At 26.9% G+C, this 18,591-nt stretch overlaps 2 protein-coding genes across 3 annotated transcripts; one reads left to right on the forward strand and one right to left on the reverse strand.

Moving 5' to 3' along the window:
- Positions 1–1,203: 1,203 nt before the first annotated feature.
- Positions 1,204–3,157, reverse strand: LOC107009507 (probable WRKY transcription factor 65). 2 transcript variants are annotated; one of them, XM_015208850.2, is made up of 3 exons: positions 2,860–3,157; positions 2,276–2,422; positions 1,204–2,162 (listed from the first exon to the last, which is right to left on the reverse strand). In XM_015208850.2, exons 1-3 carry the CDS (start codon positions 2,997–2,999, stop codon positions 1,541–1,543), a joined length of 909 nt encoding a protein of 302 aa, XP_015064336.1. In that variant the 5' UTR covers positions 3,000–3,157; the 3' UTR covers positions 1,204–1,540. The 2 variants fall into 2 exon arrangements, with proteins under 2 accessions (XP_015064336.1, XP_015064335.1); XM_015208849.2 differs by having other exon boundaries at positions 2,276–2,425.
- A 12,981-nt stretch (positions 3,158–16,138) lies between these two features.
- On the forward strand, positions 16,139–17,208 carry LOC107010564. The gene has a single exon (XM_015209851.2). The coding sequence runs from the start codon at positions 16,285–16,287 to the stop codon at positions 16,960–16,962; it is 678 nt and encodes a 225-aa protein (XP_015065337.1). The 5' UTR covers positions 16,139–16,284; the 3' UTR covers positions 16,963–17,208.
- The last annotated feature ends 1,383 nt before the right edge of the window (positions 17,209–18,591 follow it).

The raw sequence follows: 18,591 nt of genomic DNA on the forward strand, positions 1-18,591 counted from the left end.
TAAAACCAGAATTCTTTAACAAGTTAATGACTCTGCCGGTTTGTAAGGCTAAAGCTAAGGTTTTGACACATGGTGGTTTAATATATAGGATCTGACTATAACATTATTTTTTTAACGATACACTTCAGTAGTTGTTGTAATAAATGCATCATCCAAAAGTAACAGACTGTAATATGTTATCATCCACTTGATTAAATTTGGAACTAATTGAATCAGATATATGCATGAATTTAAAATTCACTGACTACTCAATAGGTCTATAAATGTTAATATATTAGAATGAAGTCATGAACTATTAAAAAAAATTAGCATTATTTCCCAGTATGACATATTACCAAAAATAATGGTTGATTCATATACACTGAGTAAAAGTGATATTATTCTTTTTTCCAAAGAGATAATTTAATTACTATTAAGGTTAAATTGGATTGTCTCAATATTCAAAAAGGATTACAAGTTGCAATGCTTTTCCTTTGTAAGAACCATCATCATTTATTTATTTGGTCACTTATATGATAAAAAGATACATTTTAAAAAATTGATTTAAATATATTTAGATTTAATTATCGAAAAGTAAAAAGTATCACAAAACATAGAAAGAATTAAAAGAATATAATTTAATCAAATCCTCAATCTCATATATTCTTTCTTTCATTTTCTTGATCTCCTAATCTACAAAGGTATTGAAATAAGATTTAAAATTTATTAGTTTCAACGTTGTAGTGAAATTTATAATTTAATTTTAACTACTGAATTTACAATGCATGAATCTTTTGATATAATTATAAGGTCTAAGTAAAAGTCATCGAGTTGTCTGAAGTTATAACTACTTACCTCGATTCGCTAATTTTAGTTGTCATAATTTTCCTTTTTATCCGCTAATTTTAGTTGTCATACTTTTCCTTTTTAGTATCAAATATATAAAAAATTTTACAAACATTTTACGATGTATTTTTTCGCCATATTGATACGCAAAAAAATTACAAATTATAGTACTTTTCGTATAGTTTTTGAATAACTAAATATTTTGTTTAAAATATAAAATTAATATATTTAATTTAACTTTAAAAAATGATCAAATTAACTTTCGAAAAATATAACATGACAAATAAAAATGAATGAAAAAAGTAATATTATAGATCCACCCCGATCCAAAATATAAAAGAAAACAAGAGAAAAGGAAGATAGACGCAATTGGAAAAATTCCCAAGACAAACAATGGCATATCTCTTCCATCTTACTTAAAGTTAATAGAGGCATTGGAAGAAATTTAGCCGTTAGAAATGAAAAGGCCAATGATGCTAATTACAATGAGAATGAGACAGATTCCTCTCAATTGGACAGCTTTTTTATTTTATTTTTACTATACTACAAAACCTACACTCAAATCTAAGAAAACTTACAAATATTAAAAGCCAAAACCGAATTGCCTTGGTATCTTATGGCGCACGACGCGCAATTTCCTAATGAATCAATTTTTTTAAAAAAAAGAAGTTATTTTTGATCAACTAAAAGACAAATAACACATATCGCAACCATCTCAACCTGTGGTACCACACCAAGATGTCAAGCTATGTCGTCGACGTTCTTCGTCTCTCTCCATCATTCCACGGCCAAACACCGTTGAACATTCCGGTAACTCTCCGAGATCGGCGAAAAGTGACACGTCTTCCTCTCGCATTGTCAACGTTGATGACATGTCAATATCACAATCAACTTGGGTCAAAATTGGACTTTCTAGCATAGTTGTTGAAGTACACTCAATCAAATCCGAAAACCATCCGAATTCATTTGCGTTAATTAGAGACGATGATGATTCGCCGAGATTGACAAATTTTTCGTCCGAATTAGGCTCCGATGGACGAGTGAAATCACCCGTGACCTTTTCTTCTGAGACCGCGATGTTAGAAGTAGTTATTGTTGTTGTTGTTGTTGTTGCTGTTAGTGATGCTATTGTTTTCATCTTCGTCTTTGTATTATTATTAATAATACATGATGTATTAGTAGTTGTACGATGGTTGTGTTGATTATTTCTAGAAGCCGGCCAAGGATGGTTATGTTCACAAGAATATGTCACAACTAACATGTTTGGGTCCGCACGGCTCCTTTCAACTTGTTTTCTAGCTGGACATCCTTTTGAACTACTACATCTATAATATCCCCTACAATTATCACAAAAATATTTTTCAATTATTTAAAAATTAATCATTTTTTCATACAATTCAGTCCTAAAAGTTTAATCAAATTACTAGAATTGCCCAAGAATTAAACTAACCTGGGATAAGGGGAACCTTTGATGGGCTTTTGTCCATATTTTCTCCATGCCCAAGAATCAGATGGTGGCATACTTATTTCACCTTTCATTTTTGATCCTTCAATTTCTTTAATTGGCACTGACACCACTCTTTTTTCTATGGATCTTCTGCTGCAAATTTATTTTTTAATAAAATTAAGCACAATATATACTATTAATTATCATGCAAGCACATGATCAACAAAATATCAAAACCCTAAAATCTCTTAAATATTTTCTTCAAAAAAAATCAAGCAAAAGAGAAATAACATATTAATGTTCTATAGCTATTCTCGTATATATTTTAATAAAATCTAGAAAAAAATATTAATGTTTTCATATAATTTTTTAAAAAAAATTTTCCCATTGTATGTGTTTTCTTTTTTTCCTCAGTGAGCTTGTTCGAAGGAAAATAAATGAGAAAATAATATTCTTATAACACAAATTTTGCACGGATTAATTGCGGGAATAACCCTTGTTTCTAGTAGTGAGATCACATACTCATGGCAATCAACAAAGAAGGTATAATATATATATATATATATATGTATATGAGATTAATTTACCTTCTTTTAGGAGATGAAGTTGAAGTGATCATCTTGTTATCATTGAATAAACCGGAACGCGGTGAATCGGAGCTGTTTTCCGGTGAATTCTCCGAATCTTCTTGCTCAGAAACAAAAAAGTTATTGAATCTTCCATCCATATTTGCTTTTGTAAACTACTTTAATTTTTCTTCGTCTCTTTTGGTTCCTATGTATTATAGAAGATAAGAAAGTACTTAAGAGAGAGAGATTATATTTTTCATAAGAAAGAAGAAGAAAATAATGAAGAAAAAAAGAGTATAAAAAGGGTGTGAAATGTGACAGATAGGGAAAAGGCATGGCATTTGTTTATAGAGGACGTGCAAGTAAATGTGTGAAACTAATCCAAATGACGATTTTAATATTACTACAATTATTTTTGAAAACGACCTTAACGTTTGTTTTACTAATTGTTATATTTTACTAATCCTGATTGATTTATTTATTTATGGGCGCCACCATTTTTGGACTATACGCTTAATTTATCTAGACGTTTAAATTACATAACCTAGACCTCATCATACCATGCTTTAATTTTATTTTTTCTTTTTCAAAAAATTAAAATAATATCTACTCTTGTTGATTAAGCATGTATACAAGAAATTAAAAGAAAATGATCAACCATTAAATCTTTTGATAACGACGTTGTTTATCTGAATATGTTTTTTTTGCCATTATATGTATTACATAATTAAAAAGTCAATTTCACAAAGAGAAAGTTGATTATTATAGAGAATGACCGCTTATATCTATATATCTCGATAATTACACAATTGGAGTGATTTAACATATTATAATAATTACTTCATGGAGCATATATCATTTATTGAGGTCACTAAGCAATCAAAAAAATTAGAGTTGTATGGAATTACCTTTAAATTTAGTGATTTGAATATAATTTTTTTTATATAGTCAATGTATAAAATTTAAACTCGAATAAGTGATATTTTCCTATGGCTTGGACCCTTTCACTCGAGAACTCAAAGGGGGGAAAGAATTCTTCAACATAGTCACAAGAAGGTGGTCTACGACCATTAGATCCCTAGAAAGAGGAGCAACTAAGAAGAGAGGGATACTATTTGATTTTAGCATGGACACCAACAAAGAGTATGTTAGTTGATTTGCCAAACAGAGTTTAAATTGTAGTTCAATTCTCTTAAGGACTAATTAAGAGCTTGTTAAAGGCTACTTTTGTTAGCATGTTTAGTTGATCCCTACCTCACCCCTTCTCTATTTTATAATTTACTATCTAGTGGTGTAAAAATTTGGCAAGCAGGCTATTTAAGAAAAAAGGTTAAAAAACATGAAAATTAAGTGGAAATTCAAACAATGATCTTCAAGAAAAAAAATCCTCTAGAAAATGAAATTAGGGATTTCAATAAATTTAATGGATAATTTGTTTTGATTTATAGGAGTTCTTAAACCTAAATTAAAGTGCACCTCAATTCTAGTATAGTATATACTATGTCATATTATAATTACTAATTGGATTAGTTCAAAAGAAATTTCGATGCATTGAAGAAATTAAAGAAGAGAGATGACAACACCAAAAACATTTCTTAATTAAGCTAATTATTTTGAATAACCCCTAACTTAAGATACAGTATTATTTTGTTAAATCAATGTGTCCATATTCATGTCGACGTCATACTTTTTTGGATAGCATAAACAATTAGCAATTAGTGAAACTATTCATAACGTTATCTTTGATTATTTTTTTTCTAGAGTCATGAAAATTAAGTCATCACCATTACATCATTAATAGTATATATATATATATAAGATCACAAAATAGAGTAATAATTTGAAAGAAGGAATAGCAAAAAAGATACTCTTATATATATATACAAATAGCCAGATCAATTTATCGCGTAAAATCTCGTCTTTCTAAATAATAATAATAATGAATCACCTAGGTTACAAAAGGACCTCTCTGAGTAAGAAATTTTTTGATACTTAAAACTATAATAGCCAATTAAAAGGGAAAGTAGGACATATATACCTTACTCCTTAATGTATATAAAAAAACAAGATCTAGATAATTAATTGGCCTAACATCAAAACTAAAAATAAAAAATATGAAGAAATATGAGTTATTATCCTACCACTATTTCTTTAAATAATTTAAAATAAGAAATTATATTATACAATAATCTTGAAATGTATTTGAATCTGTATATCATGCCCATGGACAGTGGACTCAGTAATCTGTGATCACATTGATTAGGTTAGGAATGATAGGCTATTGATAATAATATTTTATTTTTTTTAGTTTTTAATTCGATGTCTGATATTTATTTTTTTAGATCAATTTATTCATTTTTAGCGCAAAAGTCTCATCTTACGTTTTATAGAGTATACACCGCATCTCATTTTTTAATTTCGCATTCCATTAAATTAATTAAGAATTATTTTTTTTTGCGTTAACTAATTTACAATGTCGATCTCAAGTTTCAATAAAAAAAGAAAATTGCAGAGATTCTATCTAAAACAAACACTTCATTTTATAATAATAAAGAGATAAAATCATATATTTTGTACCCTTTCGTATCATATTTATGAAATTATACTTAATTTGTGGTAAATTAATTTTTTTTTCTAATATATTAAACTGTAGGCATAAAAAATATATATATTTTAAAATCACATGGGTGTTTGAACCGAGAGAATCAAAATTTAATGCGTGATCATGGAACTGAAATCAAGAATATTTTTCGGGTTTCTTATTGTCTACTTATTTTGCACATGACCAATTCACGATCATTTAGCTCCCTTAATTTAAACTTTCTTTTTCATTTAAACAAAAATAAAAGTGGGGCTTACAAATAAATAAAAGTAGTATTTATTCGATCCTTTCTTTAGTCTTTAAGAAATTATTATTTCACAGCTGAAACTCTAAATCTATAACATATAAATTTTATTTTTTCGTAAAACTCTAGAATATAGAAATTTTATGACGGTATTATTTTCAAATAAAAAAATAGTTATTTGTTAAATTTACTCCGTAATTTAATTAAAATGAATTAAAGTACGAGTTCAAGCCAATAAAATACCTTAATCAATTGATAAGGTTCTTTATTATATACGACATAGACTATATATACACACATTCAAGTCCATGTCTTAATTTATGGACAATTAATATTCTCAGCTATAATATGATTGTTGTGCCCTAATTTAAGGAGAGTGATGAAATATTGCCATGAGAAGGAAAATAAATAAATATCACGAAGCATTTAGATCGTGGATCAAATGAAGGTGTTTTTAAAATAGTGATATTTGTAGACAAAAAGTTACGTAAGAATGCCCAATTGGATGACTTTTTCTAATCATCTGACTTTCTTCATGTTGGCAGTTGATTGAAATACTACTCTATGAAATAATATATAATATAATACATAGTGTAACAAATCGAGCTACTTGTATTTACTATTATTATTCAATTCAAATCATGATTTGAAACTTCCTATTGCTTTCCTTCTCCTTCTTTACACTACCCTATTTCTTTATTTCCAAGTTTTGACTTTGTTAAAACATATTATGTTAGTCAAACTTTAAGATCTGATTCGTTTAATGTTTAGTTTAAACTTTATACATCTTTTAAGAAATAATTATATGAACTGTTGTATAGTTTTAAATCTGAGAAAATAATTTGAGAAAAACACATTATTTTTTAATTATATTTTTTATATGTCAAAAGTAAAAGATAAATATATATATTTTTAATATAGTGAATTAATAAGTAAAAGTGAACGGAGGATGAAACATACTAATTAATTTGTTGTAGCGGCCATGTGTAGGCCAAGCTTTTCCTTATTATCATCACTAATTAATTTGTACAAAAGCCTGTTTGTCTAACTTTTGGGTGCACAATTGTAATAAACATCTTTATTTCATTGGTGTCCAATAAAAGGGAGACAATGTCAATGATCAAATCCAATTTATGGTGTCACAAATATAGATGAGAACTTTTTGCATAATGGTATTTCATATACACAGTATGTTATTAGAGTTTTTTGAATTTATTTCAGGGAATCGATGATCATAAATTTTTTCGTTGTTTTATACTTTCGTCGTTTTTATTAATATGTCATTATTATAAATTTCTTATGTATTAAGAAATTAAGTTAGTTCATTATTTTAATCTTATTTAATTTTTTTTAAAACTCAAATTTTCAAGTATAAAAATTAAGTAATTGTGAAAGTTCTATGGACCAAACAAGCTTAACCTAATAATATTATTGAAGATAATTCAGGTCAAATGAAAAATCAGACACACAATGACGTTTATACACTAAAATAGTAAAGATATCAGATGATTATTTATATAGTATGATAATTAGTTACAAATTCTCGTAGTTGAATAAAGGTGTTAAAAACTTGTTATCAATCATTATTGTCGCTATTTTAAGATTTAAAAAAATCATTAGATTGTATAAAGCAAAGTCGAAGATGATCATCAGACCGCGTAGTAAGAAAATTAAAAATAGGACAAAATCTTTATACGAGTATGTAAAGTAAAATAAAATGATCCCTTAATTCAAAATACTAAACTAGTATATTCAAGCGTAGTAATGCAAGATATTTTTAAAGTATATTTTTTTTCTTCTAATAATTATAATTTAATATGTTTACACGTAAGCAGGGGCGGATCTAACCTATTGGATACTTGTTGTTAGGAACCTAATAACATTCACGAAGATCCTATATTTATATTGGAAAATCTATTCAATATAAAAAATATTTGTTCAAAACTAAATAATAAAGTACGAAGTCTTTTGCTGGGATTTCACTTATATGTTATTTATTGATGTTGTTGTAGTCTCATTGTCTAGCAAACAAGTAAAAACGGAATTTGCTTAAGCTATATTACCCTCCTCAACAAGGGTTCAATTCTCCCTTACACTAAGGTTTTTTTTCCCATTATTTTAAATTATTAAAAATTTATAAATTTTAAATTCTAATTTCACAATCGTAAATAATGGTGAACTGACATATCAAGACGTAATCTTTTTGTTAAAAAATATTTTTTCATTTTAAAAGAGGCAACTAATAATACCTGATTTAGCAAAAGTGTAAAACTACATAGCAGAAATTCCAGAAGAAAAAGAAGGGAAAATATCAAGTTGGGCCCATTAAACAAGTGACAAACTAAGCAAAGTATTGGAGTCATCACTTACATAATTAGTGGCTATAATTAGCAGCTCTATACTTTTCAGTTGATAAAAATGACTAGAGTTGTCAACATAGAAAGGCCCACCTCAACTTATACGGGCTTTAATATTTGATGTGTCACTTAGGCCCACCACTTTAATGTCTAGCTCAATCCAATATCAGATAGGTTCTTTGTGTATATAAATAAGGATAAATTTTAGGAATCATTATAGTGTTAATACGAAAGTATAATCTATTCCTCTTTAGTTTGTAATTACAATAATTCCTTAAAAGTAACATAAACTGAATACATTAATATGTAGCTCAGATACATTAAAGAGTATCTCGAATACATTATAATATAAACTAGATACATAATATGTAGCTCAGATACATTAAAAACTAGCCCGGATACATTATAAAACAAATCGGATACATAATATGTAGCTCACATACATTATAAAGTAATCGGATACATAATATGTAACTCGAATACATTAAATACTAGCTCGAATACATTAAAAACATAAGAGATTTTAGAGTCCTTTAGAAATAGAAGGGGATATTGAAAATAAGGGAAATATAAGATGTGTATTTCAGTAATTACTTAAATCACACTAGTTTAAGAGTTAATTAATTAGATACAATTTAGTTTGTAATAATACGTAATTTATCAAAATTTTAGTATATCCAGATATATGTATCTTGAAATACATTATAGTCAATTCTCGTAAAAAATTATTGACCAAAGGAGAACTACACTGTTATTCTTCTCTACTTAGTATTTTTTTTTTCTTTTCTTTTTTTTAAAAAAAGCAATCATCATCAAGCTATAGGCTGTGTGAATTGTTGAGTTGATATTCTGTTTTATTTTGAAGTAATTCGCACAAAAATATTGCATATTCTCTATCAACAAATGCGTATATGCTAAAGCAGAAATCCTTATTTCTTTCACTTTTCTACTTGCACTCATGCTCCAAAGAGGCCATATTGATTTATTTATTTAATCGGTTATGTTTCTATTAATTATATATTTTATCACTGATGATGAAAATATATATCTAGTATTTTCTCTGTCTCAATTTATGTGTCATAGTTATTTCGACTTCAAGAGCCAAACTTCTTGTTTAAAACAAGAATCAACAAATTAATTCCTAGACAATAGTCGATTTAAACAAAGATATTTTTATCTACTTATGTGTAAGATCATAAGACTAGAGATTTGTATTTGAAGGACCATATTTTACTTTGGATCCTTTATTCCACAAATGAACTATCAATTTAGCCTAATACAAATTCTCTTCGTATTTGAAGTACCATATTTTACTTTGGATCCTTTATTCCACAAATGAACTATCAATTTAGCCTAATACAAATTCTCTTCTTTCCCCAAATGTAATTTTATTCGTTTTTAGAAAAACAAAATATATCGAAGCTAAATATTATTCGTACTCACTAGGCACAACATTTGTACAATGATAAACGTACGTGTTGCTGTATCACATTCACATTCACATATTTTTTTTATCCTATAATCCTTCCTTCATCGTATGGATTGCAATAGAAGCTTAAAATTCGGATTTTTAACCAACCGCGCCTATAAATAATAAGGCCGACGATATATAATGATTGTGTAACAAATTATAATAACGCAGAGTGCAAATAAATTAGAGGGCTAATCTCATTTGGCAGACAGCAAATAATGCAATGATATATGCTTAGTTTGTTATGTGCAAAATTAGTGAAGTCTGCCTAAAGGAGATTTGTTCTTATGTTCTTTCATATCTCACTCTTCTATTAAGAAAAATAATAATTATATTTTAATTAAAAATATAAATTAGTATGGTCTTAGAAAATATAAATGAGACCTATCTATTATGGTAGCAATGCTTTAATTTTGCTCTTGTTGAACAAAGATAAAGAGTTACAGGTGTGATATAGTGATCCTCTGCGTCTATGTGCATTGTTCCAAAATCATATTGCTTGATCAATAACATCTTAAATAACGCTTATGTATATACTTATTTTATTGTTATATTTAGAAATTAGAGGTATCAAGTAAGCATATCAGACTGAATTTGAATGAATTAAAATGAATTGAGTTAATAAATGAGTGAGCTATTGAATCGTTCAAAAGTTATTTAAGCTAAATTTAGACAAATCACAATGCATTAAGTTAATAAATGAGATCATAAATCCAACATACACAACTTCACTAAGTTTTAATTGATTTATTTGCTCTGTTTTCTTATATAATTTTTGTATCTAATAAAACTATATTATATATATATATATATATATATACACATAAAAGAAATTATTATTTTGATAAGATTTTTTTTTCTAGGAGCTTTCACTCCTTTTATTCTCTTGATGACTTAAACCCACAATTTTAAAGTTGAGAGATTAGGATATTGATCATATGAGCAACCTCAGCTTGAGTTAATTTGAGTTATATAATGTAATAAATAGATAAAATTTTCATGAGCTAATTAATTTGACACCTCTAGTTATATTTACCTATGTTAATCGTAAATATTAATACAATTATTTACTTTTCGATGCTACTTTTGAATAAATGAATTTATAGTCTCTCCCTAAAATTGATATTACAGGCTTAAAGCACACAAACTCATGGCATTGTATGTGTCATGTTTATTAAATTGGGCTCTACTTCCACCGTGTGAATAGTCCAAAGGATACGCTTGACTATATCTCATATGAACAAATGCATTGATATCTCTCCACTTTCATAAGAACATTTTTTCTAAAAAAAATCAACTAAAATTTTCGAAAAAATGATACAATCCTTTATTAAGTAGGACATCTGATATATCATGGCAGATCGATTCTAATATTCGTGCTGTGCTGTCATGTCATGTTGTTATTAAATAAACACCCATCTATTTCTTCTACTTTCCTTATCCCAACTGTGGTTGGTTGTAGCATTTAATATATCATAATGTGCTTCATTTTAATATGAGAATTTTGGAACTTTGCCGTGAATGATTAGTTTCATTCTTAAATTATTAATTTTAAAGATATTTTTTAATTGACAATTTAAACTTAAACGCTTTCTTGATATGTCATATGATATAACAAGTGCTTTCAAACTCTTGTAGGATTGTGAAACTCCTAATAAAAAAAGTCAAGAGAAGTGTTGGAAACAGAGATTTTGATCAAAATCATCCTTAAATTATACCTCACACTTAAACTATATCCTTAAACTATTATTTTTAGCAGAAAGCATTCCTAAAGTATTTAAAAGTGAACAACTTTCATCCTTCTACTTGAATACCACTAAAATCAAGTCATCTCTTCGTAATTATTATTCTTAGATATGTCAAAAATACTATCGTGAACTTTTTCAATAGTTGAATCTTTTAATTTGACAATTATTTTCATTTATTTTTCATATTATTTGATATTAAAATATTATTAGTTGAAATAATATGCTAGAAGAGAAGTTTATTAGTGACTTACACTTCTAATAATATAGAATGAAACTCAAATGTGAGATATGATTAAATATTTTGATCACTTCAATATCATATTGACCTAAAAAATTATTGATCTAAATACAGTTTTACTTTGAAAAAAGTTAAAGATGATTAAGTTCCAACTTGTTAATAAATGAGAAAAGGAGCACATCATGTATGCTTGCACCTTCCTAACATTTTTTGTTTCAGTAAGTAATAATGTTGTCTAAGATTTTTAATATTTATTTCAGAAACTTCTTGTAGCAAATAATGAAATTATATAGAAAACTTTTTGTTGATAGTCACGTAAACTGCTCATGTTTTTATAGAATCACTTAATTTTTTGACAATATTTATCATATGGATGAAAATTGTTATCATTCAAATACTTAGAGGATGTTTTTTTTCCAAAAAAAAGATATTTTAAGGATGTACTTTAAATTTAGAGTATAGTTAAAAAAATGTACTTAGAGAGAATTCAAGATTATATTTCACTCATATGACAAAGATCGTGAGTATATGTAAGTTCAGCTAATCAAGTTAATTAATGTTTTAAAATTGTCATGTAGTTAATCGATGAAATCAATAATTCACATTAAATTTAAAAGTGTTTTCAATACTTATATCTTTCTCAACAGATACTAAAATGAGAGTTACTCTTTTTAATTTTAAATTCTCTGTTTTGGTGAAAAATTGAACTTTGCCATGCTAATACCAACTAATAACACTGCTTTGACTGTGTGGGAACATATATTATAATAAATGATTCATTGCTTTTCTGTTGTCGCATGGAAAATATTCATGGTCTAAAGTGCTTTAAATTAGCATAAACCATTTTTTACTTTAAAAAACTTTCAAATTCATATCCTTAGAATACATATCTAAATCTTTTTCATGTTTATGACATTTTAATTCTGTGAAACTTACTCCTCAATCCTCATGCGTTGGAGCATACGATTTTAGTGTGATGTTAAATAAAATAAAAATGTCTCACGTTATTATAAGCTCTTAAAACACTACTATAATAATAAAGAAATCCTATAGGAAAATAAATAGATTTAATAAAAATTAGGTGTTTGTGAAATCATTAATAGTCCTTTTCATAAGTCAATTAATTTCATGTGCTCATTCCCACTGCTGGCCCTTCCCCTCTTTGTATTTCTCTATTGACTCCCTCTCCGTCCATTAAAAGTTTTTATTATTCGATTTTTGAAAAAATATTATGACAAGAGAAAAAATAGTACATTATGTAAATTTGGATAGTTAAAAACATTTATTTAGCAAAAATTAAGGGTAACTTCAAGCGCCACTTATTGTTAGGATCGAATACACACATACACTTGATGAATAAAGAACACAAGGATTTTAGAGAGAATGAGATGAGAGATCTAGAAAGAGAAAGAGAGAAACCAATATTTCGTGGTAACATCCCGTGAGTAAACTTTCACGACGGTGGGGTATATTTATTAATAAATCAGAGTATTTTTGGTTACAGAGAATAAATGAAGAATAAATAGTAAATCGCGTAAATAATTATATATATTAATCAGACTCCACAAACTAACAATTATTAGTTCCTTTTAATTATTTTATGAACATGAGGACGCAGTGACATTAGAAAAGAAGATTTAAGTCAAATAAATGAAATGATAATTAATTAAAACTTTGAAAATGTAATGAAACCCCAATTATTATTATTATATTCAAACTATTTTTTCTTAAGATACAGTGATAATGAATGACCAGAAGTAGGTATCCCATTGAGTGAATGGAAACACAAAGTTACGTCTTAACTCATTTTTAACGTGGCCAAATATATTGTAATTTTTTTATCTTTTTTTTTTTTTTTTTTTTTTTGTGAAGAATATAAATATTATAAAGCTTGTCACGCGAGATTTGGACTTTAATTCACACGAACGCGATTTTTCTAATTTCAAAGATCCCGCGTACACTAATGTTGGAGTTGCCACTTTACTATATTATTTTCAAATTAGATCGCTTAAAATTGAATTGATTTTTTTATTATTTATTAATAATAGTTAATTGATTTAGCGATTTTGATAATGATTTCATTTTTTTAATATTGAGTTACCGATAAGTGAATAGTAAACTAATACATTATATTTATATTATTCAGTACATAAAGTTCTTGACTTATAATTTAGTTTAATACTTTCATTTTTTATTGTCTTAAACTTTCGATTATTTCACAAGGTGTCACTATTTTTTTTTGAGTAATATGTAATATTTGTCAACTCATATGCATAATTCATTTAGTTTGTCACTTTAATTATAAGTGATTTTTCAATAAATTTTTATGTGTGAATTTTAATAAATAAATCGATAATAATAAATCAAAACTTTAATAATTTTATAATGATATAACAGGTCTAGAAATCGAATATTGATGAACCAAAACAATATACAATCCTACTTGAACCTTCAATTTTCTATTTTTAGCAGCGAACAATATTCCAAATTGACACTTTTGACTGTTTTAATTTTAAATAGTGATGAAAAATTGTCAAAAGACCGACAAAAAGGAAATATCTTTATGGGGGTAAACTTGATACGGAAATGAATATATAGCATGTAACTCAATCTCAAAATACGTCAAAAATCTAACTGATGTGGTGTGATATTTCAATATTATAATATAAAGAGGTCAAAATAAAAACTTTTGGTATGAAAATGTATATAGCACGTATTTCAACTTCAAAATCTGACTTATGTGATATGCTCTTTTAATATATAATACAAAAAAATAAATTAAAAACATTTTCCATTGTTGAATTTAGTAAATATTCCTTTTATCTATTATTATTGTTATATTTTTTATTTTTTAAGTTGAACTATAAAAATTTTGACTAACATTTTACGATATATTTTTTCATCATATTGATATGCACAAAATTGCAATATATAGTGCTTTCTGTATAATTTTTGAATATTTAAATTTTTTGTTTAAAATATCGAATTAATGTAATCTAATTTAACTTTGAAAATTAGTGAATTAACTTTTAAAACGCGCAATATAACATATAAAAATGGACGAAGAGAATAGATATTAAACGTAACTCAATCTCAATAAGTAATTCATATGGTAAAAATTTGTCCTAAATACGTTAAAAAACAAAAATAAAAATTGCATCCCCCACTGTCGGACTCAACAATTTTTCAAGGTACTACTCTAATAGTGAGAAAATGGGTTATCTATATCTAAGTCATTATCCATTAATTACCTAGAGATTAGATCTTAGACATGCCAAACTTATCTAAATTAGGTAATGCTTATGAGAATAATTAATCAATGGTACGCCATGATTTATTCCCTTGATCATTAGAATTCCGTAAAGGATATGATTTTGAAATTTGACCCACCTTTAGTTGGGATGATTCGATGAATGTTAGTGAGTAGTAAAAGTGGCAAGAAAATACCATTATTGTTTCATTTAATATTATGGTGTCATTTCAAAACATGATGGTTATGAGTTTGGTGCTTCTCTTTTATGATCTCCTTGGTCATGTCATACCCCAATTAATACCATACTAGCATTCTCATAACCTTGATATCTGTTCAAAAGTAATTGTCGGTTGTTGATTTGATATATTTTTTAAGAAATTATAATATAATATAAAAATAATTATAATTAACAATAAGGATAAATTATGATTTATGAATTAGTGTATAATAATATAAGTTTTATAAAATAAATTTAATATAATGAACAAATATTATTGGATCGAGGATTAATAAAAAGGGCATCTACGTGAGATTGACAACAAGTCATATTTTCATACCACACGCAATCATACACCCTCCCTTAATTCAAGGCCACATCATCACTTTTCCATATTCTCTTCTCTTTGCTTTTTTTAAAAAAAATAAAAATGAGGCAATTTCATTAATTAATCATGTTGGTATATCTAGCTAGGGTCATTGATAATTTAAAGGTCTAAAGAGTCGTTTGATTTGAATTTAAGTTATAATGAAATTAGTTATATTAATATTAATAATGATTGAGTGTTTGATTTATCATATTTAAAATAATAAATTTAAGAAACATATATGTTTACAAAAATAACATTTATGAATGTGAAAAGTATTGTATAAAAAGTGTTTAAAAGGATAATTTTGTCATTTTATTTTGAGATAAGTTATTTCGGAATTACTATACCATCCAAGGAAAGGAATTATCTATCCCACTACGAATTATTAATTTCAAGATAAGTTATTCCAAACTTGCCAACCAAACAACAAATTAAGTGAAAATATAATCTAATCTCAGAACTATTTGAAGTCATCATTCACATCCAACGACCCCTAACACATTAAGTTATTACCCACTCTTTATAAAATTATTTTATCTCACATTATAAATTGCTAGAAATAACAATTTAATAAAATATATTAAAATAGCTAATTAATTATTAATAAATATAAATAATGGAATAGCTAATCTCATTATCATCACACTTTATAAAATATTTTATTTTTATCTATGTCATCCTACTTAGCAAAAGAATAGTCTTTTGTCAGCTACTTCATTATGAAACCCTCTTTGGTATGACCATTTTGATAAGTAGAACAACATATTCGAAATAAAATAATGGTACACACTAGAAAACGTGTAAACAATCAAAGTTGAAGCATTTTTGTATTATAAGCAACTAAACAAGGGTAATTTGGTGAACAGAATCTATATATATACTCAACACGCAACTAAAATCATCGTCTCACCAAAATCCCCAATTTTTCGTTCAGCCTCCATTAATGGACCTCGAGGCTGTTCTTAACCTCTTCGATTCATGTTGGTTCAATCTCCAAATCCTTGAAAACCATTTAAATCCAACACAGAAAAACCCAGATGGCAAAATTCAAGAAAAATCAGCTGAAATTGTATTTGATTCAACAAAATTAGAAATACAAATGGAGTCACAAAGCGATGATTTGAGCTACAATTCAGATTCATTGTCGCCGGATTCAGTTCTCCCAGCAACCCATTTTCAATGGGATACTAAAAAGGCAGTACCGAAAAAAGCAAAGGGTAGAAGAAGGGAATTGAGGAGAAGAATAAAAAAGGGTCTTAGCAAGAGTATATCGGAGCTAGAATATGAAGAGCTAAAAGGGTTTATGGATCTTGGATTTGAATTCTCAGAAGAAGATGTAAATTCAAGTTTGATTGAAATTATTCCAGGTTTACAGAAATTGCGTAAAAACAGGGATAGTGATGATGATCAACAAAAAGTGAATTTTTTTGAGAAATCTGATCAGTCAAGAGCCAGGCCTTATCTTTCTGAAGCATGGGGAGTAATTGAAAAGAAAAAGAAAAAGGATCCATTGATGAATTGGAAATTACCAGAAACAAGCAATGAAATTGACATTAAACATAGTCTTAAATGGTGGGCTCACACTGTTGCTTCCTCTGTTAAACAACACAACATAACCTAGAATTGAAATTTTATCTGATAACAACAACAACATATTCAGTGAAATTTAGGAGGATATCGTTTGTCGTCTATATAGACTTTTTTTTAGCTTCTTGACTCACATTGTTGAACTTGAAGTTGCGATCGAAAAGTAAATTCCTTTTGTTCTAAAGAAAATAAAATTTGTATATCGGTAGTTGATTTTTGAAATTTGCATCGAACCATCGATGCAAGTTGTAGTGTGTGGATAAATTTGAAGTTAGATATGTGTCGAGAAACGAAGAAGAATGAGTCCATCTTTAATAGTGTATATATTATAGTATTATTTTTCCTCAAGGAAATTGATCTGCAAGCTCAGAATGAGTCAAAAATATCTTAATTTTGTTCCACATACTTCGTTCACATAATTATATCATTTGATTTGATAAGATATTTAAGTAAAAAATAAAAAATTAAAATTTATGATCTAAAATAATTATTAATTATTTGTGTGATTGTAAATAATTTTATTAATGATAAAAGCAGAATTTCAAGCTAAATTGTTTAATTATTGTAAGGTAATATTATTTTAAAACATACTAAAAAAAAATGAGACGAGACGGAGGGAATACTATTTGTTTGATAAGTCTTCCAAAGCCAAACCAGTAAATATCTTAGTAATAAATCCATATATATTATCTTGGTATGAGAAATCAACCCAGCGAAGTCTGGTCGGAACAAGTTATATGACATTAAAAGTAATAAAAATATTTTTTTTCTAGTAAATGATAGAAAATTATTTGTTAGAAAATAATTCACAAAATATATTCAGAAGATGAATCTTCAACGTTCAGCTTTTAGTGTTAAATTTTTCTAAAATAATAATTTCGAATATATTAAATGAACGAATTTTATCATTTTAATCTAGACTCAAGGTTATAAGTCTAGTCAACCAATAAAAAATTTATACAAGTATATTTTTAAGCATGTTATTTTCAAAATTAATAGGTAAAGTGTGAATTTTGGGCTAACAACAACTCCTTCATACCAAACATGACATAAAAATATATTTGTCAATCTATTTTTCCATTCCAATACAATTTGACATACTCTTCCCTCTACCGTCCTTTTTCTTTTCTTGCCTCCAAATTATTATTATTATTATTATTATTGCATATATTATAAAGTTTCAAGAAGTGGTATGATCATCACAAATAACATTATTATATTATATAATAGTAAACATTAATTGAGAACCACATATATCAAAGACCAAATATTAGATTGGAAAAACCGGCCAAAACATTTGTGAAGAGTGAGAGGCAAGAAACTAATATTAATTTCTTATCTTAAGAAATATAAATTAAGTAGAAGAGTGTCAACTATCATATAGTAATTAATTATGCGACTTATTTTGATTTCTCTCTTCTTTTTATACTATTTTTCCGTCCAAATTAGTTGAAGCATTTATTTTAACAAGACAAGAACAAAGTTTTGAGTGCCACGTTTCACTTCATTTTAACTATATTTATCTACATGAGGAGGCAGTGTTCACTAGAAAAAGATTGACTAAAATCTAATTATAAATTTTATATTTACAAAGATAATGGTCGGTAGGACCATAGGTTATAATGTTATATCATTCCCATTGCGTGTATGAAAACACGGAATT

This window comes from Solanum pennellii, chromosome 2 (assembly GCF_001406875.1).
Source record: "Solanum pennellii chromosome 2, SPENNV200".
Lineage (NCBI taxonomy): Eukaryota > Viridiplantae > Streptophyta > Magnoliopsida > Solanales > Solanaceae > Solanum > Solanum pennellii.